This window comes from Sipha flava, unplaced genomic scaffold, assembly GCF_003268045.1.
Source record: "Sipha flava isolate LNK unplaced genomic scaffold, YSA_version1 1_pilon_pilon, whole genome shotgun sequence".
Classification (NCBI taxonomy): domain Eukaryota; kingdom Metazoa; phylum Arthropoda; class Insecta; order Hemiptera; family Aphididae; genus Sipha; species Sipha flava.
The window spans coordinates 4,811,831-4,829,576 of record NW_020272783.1 but is presented as its reverse complement, the minus strand read 5'-3'; the positions used below and the strand labels follow the sequence as shown (position 1 = coordinate 4,829,576).

General features: G+C 34.2%; 2 protein-coding genes across 6 annotated transcripts in view; both read left to right on the top strand.

Annotated features, from left to right (window-relative positions):
* LOC112681984 (centaurin-gamma-1A) overlaps positions 1-6,632 on the top strand; it is a 75,267-nt gene extending 68,635 nt beyond the window's left edge. For 2 of the 5 annotated variants that reach the window (XM_025552385.1, XM_025552386.1), the window contains exons 3-12: positions 1,139-1,280; positions 2,217-2,351; positions 3,206-3,840; positions 3,939-4,204; positions 4,325-4,464; positions 4,948-5,075; positions 5,162-5,406; positions 5,513-5,728; positions 5,844-5,988; positions 6,071-6,632. In XM_025552385.1, the coding sequence (XP_025408170.1) occupies positions 1,139-1,280; positions 2,217-2,351; positions 3,206-3,840; positions 3,939-4,204; positions 4,325-4,464; positions 4,948-5,075; positions 5,162-5,406; positions 5,513-5,728; positions 5,844-5,988; positions 6,071-6,268 (2,250 nt within the window). In that variant the 3' untranslated portion in view covers positions 6,269-6,632. Of the gene's footprint in view, positions 1-879; positions 1,067-1,138; positions 1,281-2,216; positions 2,352-3,205; positions 3,841-3,938; positions 4,205-4,324; positions 4,465-4,947; positions 5,076-5,161; positions 5,407-5,512; positions 5,729-5,843; positions 5,989-6,070 lie in introns of those variants that run through there. The other 3 variants (XR_003148448.1, XM_025552387.1, XM_025552388.1) reach the window with 3 other exon arrangements.
* Positions 6,633-8,915: 2,283 nt separating this feature from the next.
* On the top strand, positions 8,916-13,286 carry LOC112682006 (GTPase Era, mitochondrial). Its single transcript, XM_025552438.1, has 6 exons — positions 8,916-9,345; positions 9,454-9,578; positions 9,643-9,817; positions 11,510-11,752; positions 12,685-12,865; positions 12,941-13,286. The coding sequence occupies exons 1-6, from the start codon at positions 9,106-9,108 to the stop codon at positions 13,138-13,140; spliced, it is 1,164 nt and encodes a 387-aa protein (XP_025408223.1). The 5' UTR covers positions 8,916-9,105; the 3' UTR covers positions 13,141-13,286.
* Positions 13,287-17,746: the final 4,460 nt, after the last annotated feature.

Genomic DNA, 17,746 nt, shown 5'->3' with positions numbered 1-17,746 from the left:
GCAGTGGCACGAATAAGTATTCTTTTCCATGACGTCCGTGTATTCTTTTAGGTAGATAATATTATTATACTCGTGTGCAGCGAACAAAATACGTCCGTTAATGATTTTACACTTGGCCACTGATGCATGGTAATGGAAAATTAAAAAATGTAAAAAAATCAATCAATATTTACTTGCCACCGTGTTATTGTTGTGGGTACGGCGAAGGATTTTAATTGAAGTTGTGCTTGATACGACGTACTCGAGAGTTTCTGCGTCCACAAAGTGTATGTTGGGGTGTAGGTGTTTAAAAAATTCCAATGACGTTCTGAACTGAATATTATCATTGGAAATAAATGTAATTGATTGTATAATATAGTTGCCTTCCTTTTTCATGACCTTTATTTTAATTTTGAACGGCGTGCAGTATTGACGTGATTGAATGGATCGACAATCACAATTATATAATATTACGACAGAAAAAAAATCGTTATCTTCAGCGAATTATGATTTTTATTATTAATATTTCACTGGACCCCAGAGAACGAATATAATTTATTCTGTATGAGGGTTTGTGGCCGGTCCACAGGGAACGTGTCGCGATGGGACGATGTCGATTTGACAACCAGTCGCACGCGCACAATCAAGTTTTGACGCGTCGTCCTTGAAAACAAACGCGCGCTCTCCGCGACCTCTCAGTGTGTCATCGTTTCGTCATCCCCTCGGTCCAGCTCTTTTTGTCATCCCCGTACTCCTCTTCCTGCTCCTGCCTTTCCTCCGCTCCATATCGATCGGTTTTCGACGATTCGGCGCGCGCCACCCTCGACGGCGGCGATTCGACAACGGCTGACAACAGGGTGCGCGCACATTCATCCGTTTGTCGTTATCAACCTCAGTGTTACGTCGTTTAGTCCGTTAGAATCATATCGAATATACAAACAGTTCATCTCATTATGCCCTCTGTTCGGTTATTATAATAATTATATAAAATATAATTACGACGATCTTTGTCCAAAACGCTGTGAACTGTACACAACACCACCGACTGCCGAATTTCAGTATTTCCAACACGTTTCCACTATTGTTTGTGTGCACACGTTCTTACAAAAAAAAAAAAATGCGTGGTGACTAATAACGATATGTGTTTTATTATTTACAGTTTACTGCTTGGGTGGACGCAGTCATATTCGTGTTCAGCCTGGAAAACGAGGCGAGTTTCAACGCCGTATACGGGTACTACACAAAAATGGCACACTACCGCAACTCCGCCGAGGTACCGTTGATCTTGGTTGGCACACAGGGTAAGTGTACGAAATCTACACCGAGTATATTTCCTATCGAAATAAACGCCGTATTAAGATCAGTTTATGTGTACTGTACTGTAATTTTAAACTTTACTATCATTTTATAGAGATGGAGGGAAAATATGAAAATTATTTACAACCGTTATAAAATATCCTATTCTGACACGATTTCGGTTAATTTCTTTATTTATACTTTTTTTTATTATTTTAAAGTTTTATCTTTTCAAATTTAAATTTCAAACACAAATACACACTAAAATGTACGAAAAGAGGGATAAATCTCTCATTCGTCGCCCTCCTTAAATATACTACCGTCATACGATGAGCACCACGTGCAGCCATGCAATGTTCGCGATTTTGAGAACATCAATATATTCGATCTCGCTTCGGGAAATATCTCATCATCATATTCATATTGTATAGGTACCGTAAAACGCAATCGCGATAGTCTTATTTGATCCCTAAGCAAACCATATATGCGTCATAAAATCGATACTTTTATAACACACCATTGTTAATTCAAATATATCTATATATATATATATATATATACACGTATTCTATTCGATATGGTTAAATTATGCTTTTTATTGCTGCAGCGGTAAGGGTACATAATACAGAGCTGATTATACTGCTCGAATTTCTCGGCACTCTGTATCCCGTTTTCGTTTAACATTTATGTACCGCGCATATTATAGTCCTGTAATAAAAAAAAGGTCCTTTGCGTCAGATTTAATGTCTTTTACATTTTTAACCGACATCGACGTGTACACACGCATGAGAGGTCGTAATAAACCAATAAAACCTATGTACATATCGCGCGAGTACACACACACACATACAATACTTATATGTTGTACGTGAGCATTGCATTATGGATAACAGTATGTAATAACCATGTTTTCATTGTATATTTCATATATATGTTTACAGATGCGATAAGTGAAACGAATCCTCGGGTAATCGACGATACAAGGGCCAGGAAATTGGCGGCAGACCTTAAACGATGTTCGTATTACGAGACGTGCGCTACGTATGGTTTGAACGTGGACCGGGTGTTCCAAGATGGTAAGCCACATATAATACAATATTTGCTATGCATATTTGCTCACACGATTCAAACGCTTTTCCCGTATAATAAAACTCATACGATATCGGGTTTGCACGTACGTCCAACGAAAACACACATTGATTGGATGAAACTAGTTGATAAACATTTTACGCGCTCAGCTTTGGAAAAGAATTCGGTCCCTTTACCGTGGGCAATAGCACACTACTCATGTACACGCAATTGCCGACCGCTTTATTCAGTGCAATACGCGTGCGTTCAAGTTGTTTTCCGATTTCGATTCGTCTGCAACCGGTGCAACGGCACTTGCACAATTTTATTCACCGACCAACTGCTGCTGCGGTGCGCGCAGATGCCGTGTTTTTTGCAATAAAAGTATTCTGTAGTCATGTGATGATGTCGCTCAGAAGTTTACAAATACTTTTTCTATGAAATTCGTAACGATTCGATTTCGGATTTTCAACCATACCGCAATATGACGCAAAATATAAGTTTACGATCCTACAGAAATGGATTCTTCTGCGGGGTTTTTATGATTTAGTTTAAAAAGCAATTGGGAAAACGGTTCACGATTCGAAATATGCCAAAACCTAACGATTTCATTAAGATTTTCAACATACTTTATAGTTGTAAGGGTTCGCGGCGTTGAACTTCACTTGCGAACAGAGTTGTGTGGTTAGGCAGAAAAATGGAAACGTCGAAATCGTACGTTTAAAGAGGGTAGTGATGGATGCCTAATCTGTTGAGGTGCCTAATATTGGCATAAGATCGAGCTTGACAAATAAAATCACTAAATATATTTAGCTTATGTGTACAATAACGTATATAATATCTCGTATTGATGTGCCCACAGCTTGTCAGAAAATCATTCAGCAGAGGCTTTCCACGTCCACCAACTGCCTGTCAGACTCCCGTTGCTCGACTCCCGCGTCCTCGTCAACCACCACTCCGGTCGGATTATCGTCCTCGTCATACAACCACCACCATCTGTCGTCGCCGGCAACTGCCGCGGCTGGCTCGCGGACCTTCTCGCAGGCCTCGTCGCCGTCTCCGACCGTGCACGGCGGCGGCGGAGCTTCGTCGCCAGCACATCACGGCGGAGCGTTCAAGGAATCTGTGCTCCGGTCCAACCTATCGTCGACGCTAAACCGACAACCGCTGGAGCTCTCCATAGCGCTGGACAACAACAACGTGTCGACGAAAAACACGGTGTTCGATGGGCTCTCGGTACCCAAAGACTTACCCACGCCCAGTTCCACGCCCACGACCACCAGAAAGACGAGGAGACGGTCGAATTTGTTCAACCCGTCCAAGAAAGATGACAAGAATCGGTGCCTAACCACCGGTGAGCTGGGCAGTGGCCGAGCGATACCTCTGAAGCAAGGTTACTTGTACAAGCGCAGCAGCAAAGGCCTGAACAAGGAATGGAAAAAGAAATACGTTACGCTGTGCGACGACGGACGTCTGACGTACCATCCGAGCCTGCACGTGAGTAACTTTAATAACTTTCACTACGATTTCAACGCGTATATTTTCGCGTGTCCACGGCGACTTTTATTCAAATTGTCGTTTTTCTCCGCTTGCAGGACTACATGGAAGACGTGCATGGCAAAGAGATATCGCTACAGTACGTCACGGTTAAGGTGCCCGGTCAAAAACCCAGAGGTTCGAAGACGATCATGTCGTTGTCGTCGACCAATCACCACCACGGCAGCAGCAACGGCATATCCGAACACATGTCTAACATATCGATATCGAATTTCCAAATGAAAGACAAGCGGACGGCCGACAAAGTGATGCTCACTGCTTTCGAACTGCTCAAAGAACCCAGCTATAAGAACGGCGGTTCAGCGTGAGTCTCGACACATCTCTAATATAAAAATAATTTGTTTTTTATACATTGTCACCCGATAGCTGTGTAGTAAATTAATCAACTTAACAAGCGTGGTTTTTTTTTTTTTTGCCCCCGCAGTAATTGTGACGAATCTACTGTGGGAATGTCGAACATTTCATTGTCGGTAAACAACGGTGAACTCAAAGCCGAAACGCCTAACGTGAAGAAGAGACACAGGCGTATGAAAAGCAGCAACATTAAGAATCAGGAATGCGAAGGTGTGTTGTTTATGTATTTTATAATTGACGTTATAACAGCTATATACGTATACATTAAATTAGTTAGGCTACACGTCACTATTTTATACTGAGTATTTCTCGAGGATTTTCTATTTGCTTTATATTTTGTATCAATAATGAGGATTACATTTTTTTTCAAATCTCATTTTGATTACACATTTGCTATCCTTACACTTCTTAATTTTACTCTAATTTCATGATAAATTTCACCGTTAAATTAATTTATATTCCTAGCAATCTGTATAGCACATCGAATTCATCGATTCCAAAATTTTATTTGTGGTCAATCAAAACTGTTTAACAATGGCGTGTCGTATGTTCGAAAAGATATAACAAGTTATAGTTTTATCGTCTGTTTTGATTTGTTTATTTGTCCAGTCGAGTAGTTAAAATTTTTATGTATCAGGTGTGTGTTCAATATATTATGTTTGTAAACGATTGTATTTGTATTTGCTTACGTAGACACCGATGGATACGAATTTTTAATCGTTTCGTTGGACAATAAACAGTGGCAGTTTGAAGCTAACAGTTCAGAAGACCGGGACGAATGGGTCGCCGCTATCGAACAACAAATTCTCAACTCCTTACAAGTTCGTATTTTGTTTTCTAATAATTCAGCTCGCAGGCGCATGACCAAATAATGTCATCTCTTAACGATTTGTTTTGTTCCCATCAGAGCAATGAAATTATTAAAGTGAACGTCGGTGGTAAATTCGGTTCGTCATGCAATCGCTCGGAAGACGTGCAGAGCATCCGGACGCGGGTGCCCGGCAATGGCCAGTGCGCCGACTGCAATTCACCGAATCCAGATTGGGCCAGTTTGAATCTCGGTATACTCATGTGCATCGAATGTTCGGGTGTGCACCGTAACTTAGGTTCGCATATATCCAAAGTCCGGTCGTTAGATTTAGATGGTTGGCCGTAAGTATTTATTTCAATATCAAATCGCCCTGTCGCTCGGGCACAATATACATACGAAAAAGAAAAAACGAAAAATACTACACGACGCTTTTGTTTTTCCCCCCAGACCGTCTCACCTCAAGGTAATGATGGCAATGGGCAACGATCTGGCGAATTCAGTCTGGGAGTCGAACGTCCGACCCAATCGAACCAAACCGAACCCGGGTTCGAGCCGAGAAGAGAAAGAACTGTGGATACGCAGCAAGTATGAAACAAAAGAGTTCCTACCGGCAATAGCGCACACGGCCAACCTGTCGCAACAGCTTATCGACGCCGTGTACAGGTTCGCGTTAGACACATAATCATAACACATTCCCTACCTTAACTCCATATCGGCAACGATTATGTTTTCCTTTTATTTTCATTGAACTTACGTTGAATGTCGTCATTATTCGCAGATGTGACATGAAAGCACTCACGCTGGTGTTGGCCCACGCCACTGCTGACCAGGTCAATTGCGTCGTCGGCCACCGAGACTTGCGCACGCCCTTGCACCTGGCCTGCTCCATGATCAACCTTCCTATAGCTCAGCTTCTCCTATGGGTGAGTGAACGAAACAGAGCAGTGTGAGCTCGTGCTTGTGTTTCGATGGTCGTTTTTATTTTGTTTTTTTTTTTTTTTACAGTACAAAGCCAACGCCAAAGCGGTGGACCACGAGGGTCGGACGTGTCTGCAACATGTACGGGCTGCTTGCCGCAACGGTTCAGCAAACGTCCAAGACGCTGGCCCATTGACGGAACTTCTCGTGCAAAACGGTTGTCCCGAAAACGGCACCAGCACATTAACGAGACCCTTGGACATACTTCCGTCCAGCGTTATCTGATTCCTCGACGTACTGTTTAACGCTCACGCGCGCGCACACCAATTCGTGTACTCTAGTATTTAGCGTCTCCGTTAGAATGTTTTGTGCGCGTGCGACGATGCTTGAACGTATGTTATATTATATTATATAAATAATAATAATAATAATAATAATAATTAATGAATACCACGCTGTGATAACCTTATAAATTATAGTGTAAACACGTCCATGTGTCTAGTCGTTTGTTCAATTCGTTTGTACCAGGGTAACGACACAAATCAGATGGACAACCCACATCGCGTCCGTGACCTGTATTATTATTATTGTTTACTATTTTATAACAATTGTGTTAATTGCTTATTATTTTAGATTAGTATTATATTATACATTTAATATGTATCAATGTATACCTGTGTGTTATACATTTTTACATTTATAAATGTGTTAATCGACTATTTATAAATATTATATACTACATATAATAGGTAGGTATGTTGTTAGATGATTTTTAAGCAACTCAGTTTTTTTCCTCATTATTATTATTATTATAATTATTATTATATTTTTCTGTATTTATAACACAATTTTAAGAGAATTATTGTATGTTTAATTGTTTAAATGCAAAATGAGGATAACACAATAGCGCTTAGTGCTTATTATATGTGTCCGTCATTTGAAACTATATCTTTTTATTATTTTAGACCTTTATGAATGTTTAAAAAAAAAAAAATATTTTTTAACAACATATAGCAACAGCTTATTACAAATACCTATCGTTATTTTTTCACATATATGATTTCAATTTTACTTTTTATTATTTTTATTACATGTCAATAAATTTAATGTGACAATTTTGAACTTAGTCAACAATTTTATACTTGTCTTTAATATTATTTATATCATTATTTATATTATTTATTCAAATAATAAAATTATTACTTTTTAACCTAAATATTGTAATAGAATAAAAATTTTTAAATAATACATTTTATTTTATTTTAATTTTAACTTGTTCAATAATCATATCACTGGGTCCACAAGTAATATTGTAATTTTTTTATTTTGTTATCAACTATGGAATGTTTAATGGCACATACCTATACTTACAAAATTTTATATAAAATAAAAAATATATTGTGTTAGGTAAAAGCGCTTGAAACATTAACTATGTATGTCAATATATTAACAGTAGAGAAAAGTATAACGAGTATTTTACTTATTGTTTTCATACACTGTTTTCATGAAATTATAAAATGATCAGATCAATTAAAAATTTAGAGACCATAGTATTAGTGTTTATGTAATATCATACAATAGGCATTTACAGCCCTGTCCTCTAGAGTAGTTTTCCTCAACTTCTTTTACTCACTGAACTTTTGCAGAACCCTTTTTTTCTCTCCATAATCCAAGTAATGCAACCCTAGTATCTTTTGTATACACAATATGAATTTTTTCACAAATTCTTCACAGAACCTCCACAGAACACCAGTTGGAAAACGCTAATCATGAGGTCTCAAATTAATTGACATGATCTGGTACAAAAACATTTCCTTACTACATACTTCAACAGTACAATATCATGATATGAAATTTTTTTCGTCATCATTGAATTGACATAAAGAATATTATTAAATGTTATTACGAAACAATGATGTCAGTGTACTAAGCAAAACATAATGAAATTTTGAGCTCGATTAATTATATATGATGTACACATAATGTGATTATTGTGAATTTTATTACTTTGACATTAAACAAAAAATTTTAAATATCTTATGAAAATAAAAAAAATAAAATGAGGGCCCAATGGAATTTATATTTAGGGAAGTACAAAAAAATTAAAATGTAATCTATAGAGGGCTTAACTACTATACGTTATAATAAACATTTAAGTAGTTGAGTACATGACATTGAAAAACAAATATGCAAAAGGGACTATATATAATATTTATGTGTATGCTAATAAAGGTTCAAAATGAATAAAATACTTAAAAATAATGAGACGTCAGGTTATACTTGCAAATATTGAATATATCATTCGCTTTAATAATGTTTAATCATCCCCCTGCATAGGCCACAAGCCATAACAGAGAAAATGTAATGCCGATGGATACCCAAGTGATCGGTTTCAGTTATGCAGGTATGACACAGCAATAAGAGATTACAAATTTGTAAGTCATAGTGTGACAATATATTGGAAACATAATTAAAATATGAATGTACCGATGATAATGGCAAGACCGCTCTTCAAAAACTTTTAGGGCATCAGATTATTCATAAAAATGCCCTATCGATTATAGGATCAATAATCTATAATCAATGAAAATACATTAATTCACATATATATTTACACATCGAAGGTAGAAAGTTGATAAAAATATAACGGCATACCGACAAAAAATGAAGTTTGCACGTGCAGTCATTATGTACAGCAAGGGGTCACCAATAAAACTCAAAATGAAAGAGAAAAAATGTTTTAATACATAGAAACAGTGAAAGATTTGAAATAAACTTGAGCCGGTAAAAAAAGAGTATATTATGATTTTCTTGGGACGTGCAGCGCTCCTGGTGGTCTTCTGTGGTTCAATTTTTAAATCGGTAACATTTATTAAAGAAACCATGGTATACGTACGGTCTACCGTGATAAAAATCTTCCGTCGCACAGTCGAACGGGATTAGATAACTGATAATAACCGGTGAACCGTACACGTTATAGTTAAAATCGAAAATAATTTTCATTCAAGTTAATTTTGGACGCAAAAGTTAAAATCAGCTAATGCCTTTCTCCTCTGAACGTTGAACGGCCGCTAGGATCCGTCGATCGGCGAACGCGTGTTTCATGTCAGATCTCTCGCTCCATGGCTAAGTGTATGATTGCTGTGTTGCAGTCGGTCGTTTTGAAAAGATCGCTGGTTTCGCCAGGTGTAGCCCGAGTTCTGTGCTCAAGGAAATACAACAGTTCGAACCCCGAGTGGGGAGAGCCTCAAGACAACGGAAATGTAGTGGACCCCGAACAACAGAAGCTGTTGAAAGTGGCTATCATTGGTGTGCCGAACGCTGGAAAGAGTTCACTGATAAATTCTATTGTCGGCAGAAATGTAAACACCCATTACATACGTACACGTACACACAAGTCACGATCAGTGACAAAAACATATTAACCACTAAACCCTTAATCATTCTTTAAATACAAACTTGTCTTGCAGATATGTCCATATTCACGAAAAGTTCACACTACGCGTGCTGGTGCCCGTGCAGTTTTAAGCATCGGAGATACACAATTGGTCTTTCTGGATACCCCTGGTCTAGTGGATTCTAATGAAATTGAAAAGTAAGTATTCATTGATTTTAATCATCCGAATAATTGTCAACTAAAATGCATTTGTTTTTCTTAGATATAACTTAGATAAAGCCTTTGCAAACGACTCTGTTAACTCTATTGAAGAAGCTGACATTATTGGTGTTGTTCATGATGTATCCAATCGATATACAAGAAGCTATTTGGATCCTAAAGTGCTAAGGCTTCTACACTTAAATCAGAACAAAGATTCATTTTTAATTTTAAACAAAGTAGGTACCTAAATCAAGAATACACACACCAATATGTTTATCTAATCAAAGAACATTATTTGTCCAAAAAATTGACACTTTCGATAACTATAAATCTACATTTAATTTTCTAAACTATGATATCCATGTCCTAATTGTATTATAACTTATTTTTGATAATACATTATAGCATAAGTAATTTTTATGAAATTAATAAAAAAAATTCCTCGTATCTTTTTAGCATAATCCATGTAATTAAAAATAACAATTTGCCTTGGATAGCAAGGTAACACACTTGTATAAATTAAAAGTTTAAAGAATAGATGAATTTTAAATATTTTTTTAGATATAAAATATCTAAACTTGGCAACTTTGTAATAATAATTTATGGTAACTGATTCATAAAAACAATGATACTAGACTAACACTTTATATGTTTCCTCTGACATTATTTTGAATATTTACATTGTAATATAGCAATATTTAATCATAAATTATGCAGTTTTTTTTTTTTTTTATTTTATTGAAGTAATTTACAATCTATATATATAATTTTTTTGTATAATAAGTAGGTTTGATAAGTGACAGTAAATAAAAAAAAACAGATAACATGATTCATGGGATTAGGGAGAATACCCAATGGTAACACCCTATAAAATGACAAAATAACATTGATGAATGGAAAAGAGAGAGAAAGAGAAAAAAAAATATATATTTAAACATTTTTTTTTTTTTTTGGTTTGAAGGTTTTACCTGGTTATGACCTCCAGCACTTATTAAACTCTTTTACTATAGAAGAAGATCTCTACACCATTGCCTTTTAAGTTTACGGCGCAGGTTATTAAGGAGTGTTTTCGTTGATAATTTAGAGATTAGTGGATTTGTATGTTGTTGAAGTTTGTTGTGAAGTCTGATGTCGTATAGTTTGGAGATTTGGTTAATATTTTGGATTTTAAGATCTTTGTGGAAGGAATTGTTGATTAAATACCAGGGTGCAGATGTAACTAGGCGAAGGCATATTGATTGGAAGGCTTGGATTGTATGGGTGTTTGAGGGTTTAACGGCTCGCCATAATCGAATGCCATAAGTCCATAGTGGCCTGAGTAAGGACTTATAGATTAGTAGTTTGGTATTTATATTCATTTTAGATTTAAGTAATGGTCTTAGGAGGTGGAGTCGGGAATTAAGGGCTTTTCGTTTGGCTTTTAGATGAGGATTCCAGGTAAGTTTACTGTCTAGGATAAATTATGCAGTTAAATGGATACAGAGTCTTGAAATTCCCTTATTAGTTCCACAATATGTTACTGTATGTATTATACTATGTTTTATATTTGTATCTAATCTATACATCTATTTTATATTTTTTGCGTAATTTTTATTTTATTTATATAATGATTAATACTCATAAATCCATACAAAATATATATATACCATAAAATATAGTATGTTTAAGATAATTATTTTCTTTAATTTAATTATAATTTGAAACTGAAAATAAGTTACTATATAATAAGAAAAAACAAATAAATAGTTATATTAATAATATCAAGCAATTTTAAAATTTCAAAATTTACATAAATGTCTATTGTTGCATAGCTAAGTTATTATTTTAAATTTATTGATCAATTTTTAACTAATCACTATTTTACTACTATGTTTTTATTATTTTAATATTATATTTACTTAACTTTATTGTCGTTCTTTTTATTTTAGATAGATCTTTTAAGATCGAAAATCTATTTGTTGGATTTAGCACGTTCATTAACATGCTTTACACTTAACAATTTTCATATTCCAAAACCATATATGTTGACACCTGAAGAAGAGAAACGTAATAGATCTAAAGTTCAAGAAAGAAGATTAGAAGAGAAAGTAAAAAAGTCTGTAGGTTGGGGCAAATTTAATGATGTATTTATGATATCTGCTGTTCTTAACCAAGGTTCATCAGATATAAGAGTAAGTTATTTTAATAAATATTTGTTTTACTATTTACAGTTTACATTATAGAATATTTTGCAAAATCATCAATTTAAGCCGATTTAAAACTAAGTAAAGCAACAATATCTGTTTCAATATCAATCTCATTTATAATAATTTTAATTATTAATATTAAAAAGTTTGTTTATACTATATTGTAATTACTTGATCTTTATTGTAAGTTTATAAATGATTGGAAAATATGTATTTAGTATATTTCGGATTTAACTTGATCTTATAAATTATTGTAAGGAAACATGAAACCAATTTCAATATGTTGATTTTTTTTTTTTTTATTACTACTTGACAGATTAAAAATAAATAACAACCAACCAACAATTTTAAATGTTGCAGTAAGCAAATGAAAAATTGAAAAAGAACTTGACAGTAAAAATATTATTTTCTCTTCCTATTTTTAAAATGATAAATAATCAATATATACTAAAAATATTGGCGTGTACAATTTTATATTAAATAATTTTCATAATGAATGTTAATTAGAACTATACAAAATTATATTCTTAGTCATACACATGTGAGCTTAACTTTTGAGCAGTATTCGACATATTAGTGCTTCACAGTAGTGTATTTGTAATTTTTTTCTAGGATATACGCTCAGCACATAAGCATTTATTGGAGGGAGAGAGGGGGGGCTAAACCTCTTTAAAAAAAATGTTCTACCTACCTAAACTCAAAATTACATAATATGATGGGAACGTGGGATATATCCTCGCCAGACTTTTTTCCTAAGAGGGGTGGTGTACAACTTTTCAACAAAAGTATTTTTGGGGGATTTGAAGCATTTTTATAGGAAAAGTATTATCTACTGTGTACCTTATATTAGCTTTAAATTTTCTTTTAAATATCCATTTTACATAGTTTTTCTTTAACAATGTAATTTTTTCTTTTAGGAATATTTGTTACAAAGAAGCAAGCCATCTCCATGGTTGTTTTCCAAGGATGAAATAACTGACAAAGAAGATTACAAATTGGTCTTGAGTACTATAGAATCAATATTATTAGATGATTTACCCAACGAAGTTCCATATAACTTAAAAGTAGAATTAGAGTATTATGAAATATCTCGTGAAGGTAAATTGAAATGTTTAGAAATGTTTGTGTATATCTTATAATTTTTTTTTTTTTTCCATAAATTATGATATTTAGGTAATTTACACATTGTAGTCTTGATTCATTGCAAAACACCAAGGATAGAAAAGCTAATAATGGGCAAAAGAGGCCAACGTATTAGAAACATTGCTAGAACTTGTGAACAACATATCAGAAATCTGTTCCTAACTGATGTATTCCTCAAAATGGTTGTTACTGATAAAGCAAAAAGTATTAACCATCCTATAACAGATTGAAATCTCATAAATCAAAAATTCAACTCATGTAAATAAATATTATGTTTAATTGTTGTTGTTATATATCAAATATTATATTTTATTGAATATTACAATGTGTTTATTAAGTGCAAAAAGTCAATAATTTAATGATATTACCAAGCATACATCATTGATCTTAGTTACCCTCACTATACTTCGCTGTATACTTCATCTAATTGCTTGCACAATCATGTTTACAGTGTGATTATATTTGAGTTCCATTAACAATATCAGAACGATGAAAATATACAGAAAGAAAACAAATTATGATGTTATCCTGCGCTACCATGTACATAGTTATAAAAGCCTACAGTTAAAAAACATTCACTTATGTTCTATTCCGTTCAAGGTCTGTTTTATTTCCTAATAAATAACATTCATCGGAGAAAATAAACGATCTGTTATATATGATCAGTGTTTGCATCTGAATTTAAAATTAAACGGTAACCGCGGACGAATTTGATCGTTTTGATGATTTTCTGTAGAAAACCCGTCAACCCGTGGAGGCTGTTAGCTCGTTTGTGCGACTTAAAATCCTACCGTACTAAGTACAAGTAAAACAAGTTTTGTTTCTTGTATTATTACTGGTATTTATGTTTGGATGTAACATCCTTCCGTGGTTTTCTTCCACTGCTATAGCGACTTTACAAACGCGCACGCGTATCGTGTCAAGGCAAACCACATTACTATATTTCCATGTTTCATAGTATTTATGAGTATAGTTTTCTAGCGTTCACAATATTCTGTTCATCTATACAGCTTACGAGTAAAATATATTTATTCGTGTACAATAGGGTTATAATTGATGAGTACCTGCAGAAAAAAAACTACTCTGAAATCGACTTTTTAACTTCTAATCTTACACATCGAGCTCACTGAAAAAAAAACATGTTATGAATGAAGTAAAAACTATTTTGTTACGAAAGTAAAAACAACTTATTTCAAGTTATATAATACAACTTGGTGAAAAAGTATGAAACTATTTTTGCATTCAATGTGATCTATTTGATTATATAGCATTGTGACGTTTAATTTTTCACATAATTGCGAATCTAAAAAATAAGTCTCGCTCAATAGTTATGTACAAGATAATAAATGAAATTATATTTTAATTCACAGTTTCACAAAGCAGTCAGCCGTACAATGTAGGCACTTGCTTTTAAAACAATACGTCCATTACAAAGTAATATTATTAATTATATCGGAGGTCATCCATAATATTGTTATAATATATGTAATAAACCTCCTGCCGGGCAAATTAAATTTTCGTTACTTTTTTCATATTTGTATAGTATATTCTCAACTCTGTTATATCATTTTGTTCCGTATACCTGCATTAAACTATTGGAAAGAAGTTTATTTTTTATCATCCAAAGAAATGTATTATATTTCTATTTCGAATTGTTAAAATGAATTCGAGTTGGAACATCGAACAATTTGAAAAATATATGTAATAATGTTGTCTCAGTTATAACTAGAATCATAGAATTTGAAGCCTTGTAAAATTTCGCGAAAGTTTTTAAAAGCAAAATTGTATGATAATAATTTCACTAACATACGAGTATTTTACATTACATGGGTAAAGTAAGTGGTACGTATTCGTTAACAATACATAATGCACCGTGCCAATTTTCAATATGTACGTACAAACTATATATTACACGTCAGAAAAATAATATTATAAGTGTTCGGCTGTTCCGAACTACAAACCTACATGCCTTCAACGTTTTTTTTTTTATTGATTGTCATCATAATATCAATAATAATTATTCATAACTCTTAAGGTTGATATTTTATAATTTATATATATATATATATATATATATATATAAATTACTACAATACTGGTATAATATCTGTAGGTATACCATTGAGTAAGAATATATACATAGTATTTAATAATACGATAAACGATTACATTTTTTATATGAGTACAAATACGTTTTATAGTGAAAAAATGTTTTATAATAATTTGTTGACAATTTTGTACAAATCTGAATATCATACAATTTTTACGATGTCAACTTCCTGTAAAATGCGTCCACTAAAATTGAATCACCTCACTTCTCGGGCGGTCTATGCCCCGCCGAACTCAACCGAAATAAACCGGTTATTAATAATTATGCTATTATCTTACTGAGATTTAACCATTGGTGTTTTGTGAATAATTAAAAATCCCAGTTTAATTGCTTAAACGCGACTGCTGTTAAAAAAATGGTAATGCTCGAAAGATTATTAAGATACCTATTCCGAGTGTACACTTTTACCAATTTAATCGAATACACGTATTCCATGTTCGAAAAATAAACGTATTCTTCGGAAGGCTGCACATCGCATTCAAGTCATCGCTATAGACGAACGCCTTTCGTACCTGTAAAAGAAAACGAACGAACGGTTAGCGGACAAAACGATAATATGTAGGTCTGTGGTTTAGACGCGACCGAGAGATCGATCGGTTGAATAAGACTTGGTGAAAAATGTTTCCACGAAAATGGTTCGGAGACGCATATAGACAGTTTAAATGTGATTCTAAATCTTTTTTTTTCTCTTCGGCGAGTGCAATGTATCAAATGTATATCTACTAATATAAAGATTATGGAGTGTTACATTAGATTATATTATTACATTGATATTATAGTTGTTCTACGTGCACTATTGTGTTATATTTCTTATAAAACTGTTTCGTTGTTTTCTATTTCTTTTCTTTTCATGATTTCAGCGAATTTTTATATTATCTGATCTCAGCGGATGGAAATGTTTGTATTGATAATATTATTTTACATAAATACGATAATAATATAAATATAAACATATATTATATTCGAATAGAACGCTCGGCAACAGTTCTGCGAAAGGACCGTGATGCGTTTTAGGCATTTTTTATACGAAGCCACCAGAAAAGTTTCGCCACTTTTATGCTTCCAAACGTGTTTAGCTCGTCATGAACTGAAATTAAAATTCAGTACAGTATCAAAATGGAAGTCAAAGAGCTAGCATGTATAGCATTCTTGTGCAGTCAAATTATATGTGGACGAAAAAAAAAAAGGTAGTTTTTGATGCACTCACTACTGTCTGATCGTTCTACTGAAGGATTATTTGATTTATTCTATAACGATTTGAGGAAATATGAAGAAACATTTTTTAATTACTTAAGAATGTATTATGTCTTGTAAAGTATTATCTTCACAAGAAAATAAATTATTTAATTCTTTCAAAATTGTTTTTTCTTATTCGCAGTTAGAATATTTTCTGTATTAGAGGTTGCTATTCATGGTAAAAATATTGACAACGTTAAAAACAATGTAGGTACGCGTGAACCACACGCAGTTGATCAGATTAATAGAATGCGCGTTTTTATATCAAAACAATATAAATTTAACTGGTGGCGCGACTATTCTGGCCGCGAGTTTAGAATATTTGGTCGCGTAAACCGATAAGAATGGTGCTGCTATGGTAGCTTCGTGTGAAAGAGGCTTTTTGTGTTTTAGCGTATCGAAGAAATGATAACATTTGGGACGGTTGTGTCGTTGTTAATCACGGTGCTCGGGTCATTATCGACCAGCGGATAAATAACGCACGTGTACAACGAGTAATGTCAAGATAGCGACAATCAGAGAGAGCTTAGCCCCCACAAATATATGTCTATCCTCCGCATAACAGGTACCTACGAATCAAAAGGAGTAATTTACCATAGTAATATTATTGGAAGAATTTGCCTACTCAAAAATAAAATCCTAGCTGTATGGTAGTTTAGGAGAAACGCGGTTCTCCTAGGGTTTTACGAAATATCTGCTCGGACCGGTGTATATTAGGTCGGTACTCGATTGAAAACGAAAAACAACTGCAGACGGACAAGCCGTGCAACGTTTAATGATGATCTTCGGACCGAGACCGTTCTCGTGAACATCGGAATCGATCTGTGCAATCGTTACATTGTACTGTTACGTCGCGACGTCGTTGCAAGACTGTTACGCGGTGTGACCAGTACGGTAAAAATCGCGACAAGTGCTGTTTTGCTGCTGCGGACGGGCAGCGCGGTAAAAGTAACGAAATAGGAATCAACGCGACCCGATTGACTGCGCACGCTTCGATGTCACGTTTGAAACCCGTATTAGACACTTAGTCAGTAAAATAACCTATCAAACCTTTCTCGTGCACAAATTATTGTTAATTATTACCATTTGCTTTGCCGTAGGAACATTGTTCCGCGAGTTAACATCGCGTAACGTAAACTCGTTATATATACATTGCATTTTAATCGATCGGTTCGACACCGGAAATTCGTATTATTTCGGATTTTATTATAAGAATGTTATTACTACATTGTACACCCACACCACATACAATGAATTCACTCTTTCCAATTTTATGGTTACCAACATTTTCGTTGTAATACTATTTTTTTCTCGACAAATTATTCAACAATAATGGGTTTTCCGTCGTCAAAAACGAAGTGACTACGACCGGCACCCTCTCAACTCCTTACCTGAATAAGTGTATTCATTAGCTATCGTTAAGTGCTTACGCAATTTTTTCCCGAGCCCCTTTCTTAATAAGCTGTGCAGCCGTGTTCGATTTTATGACC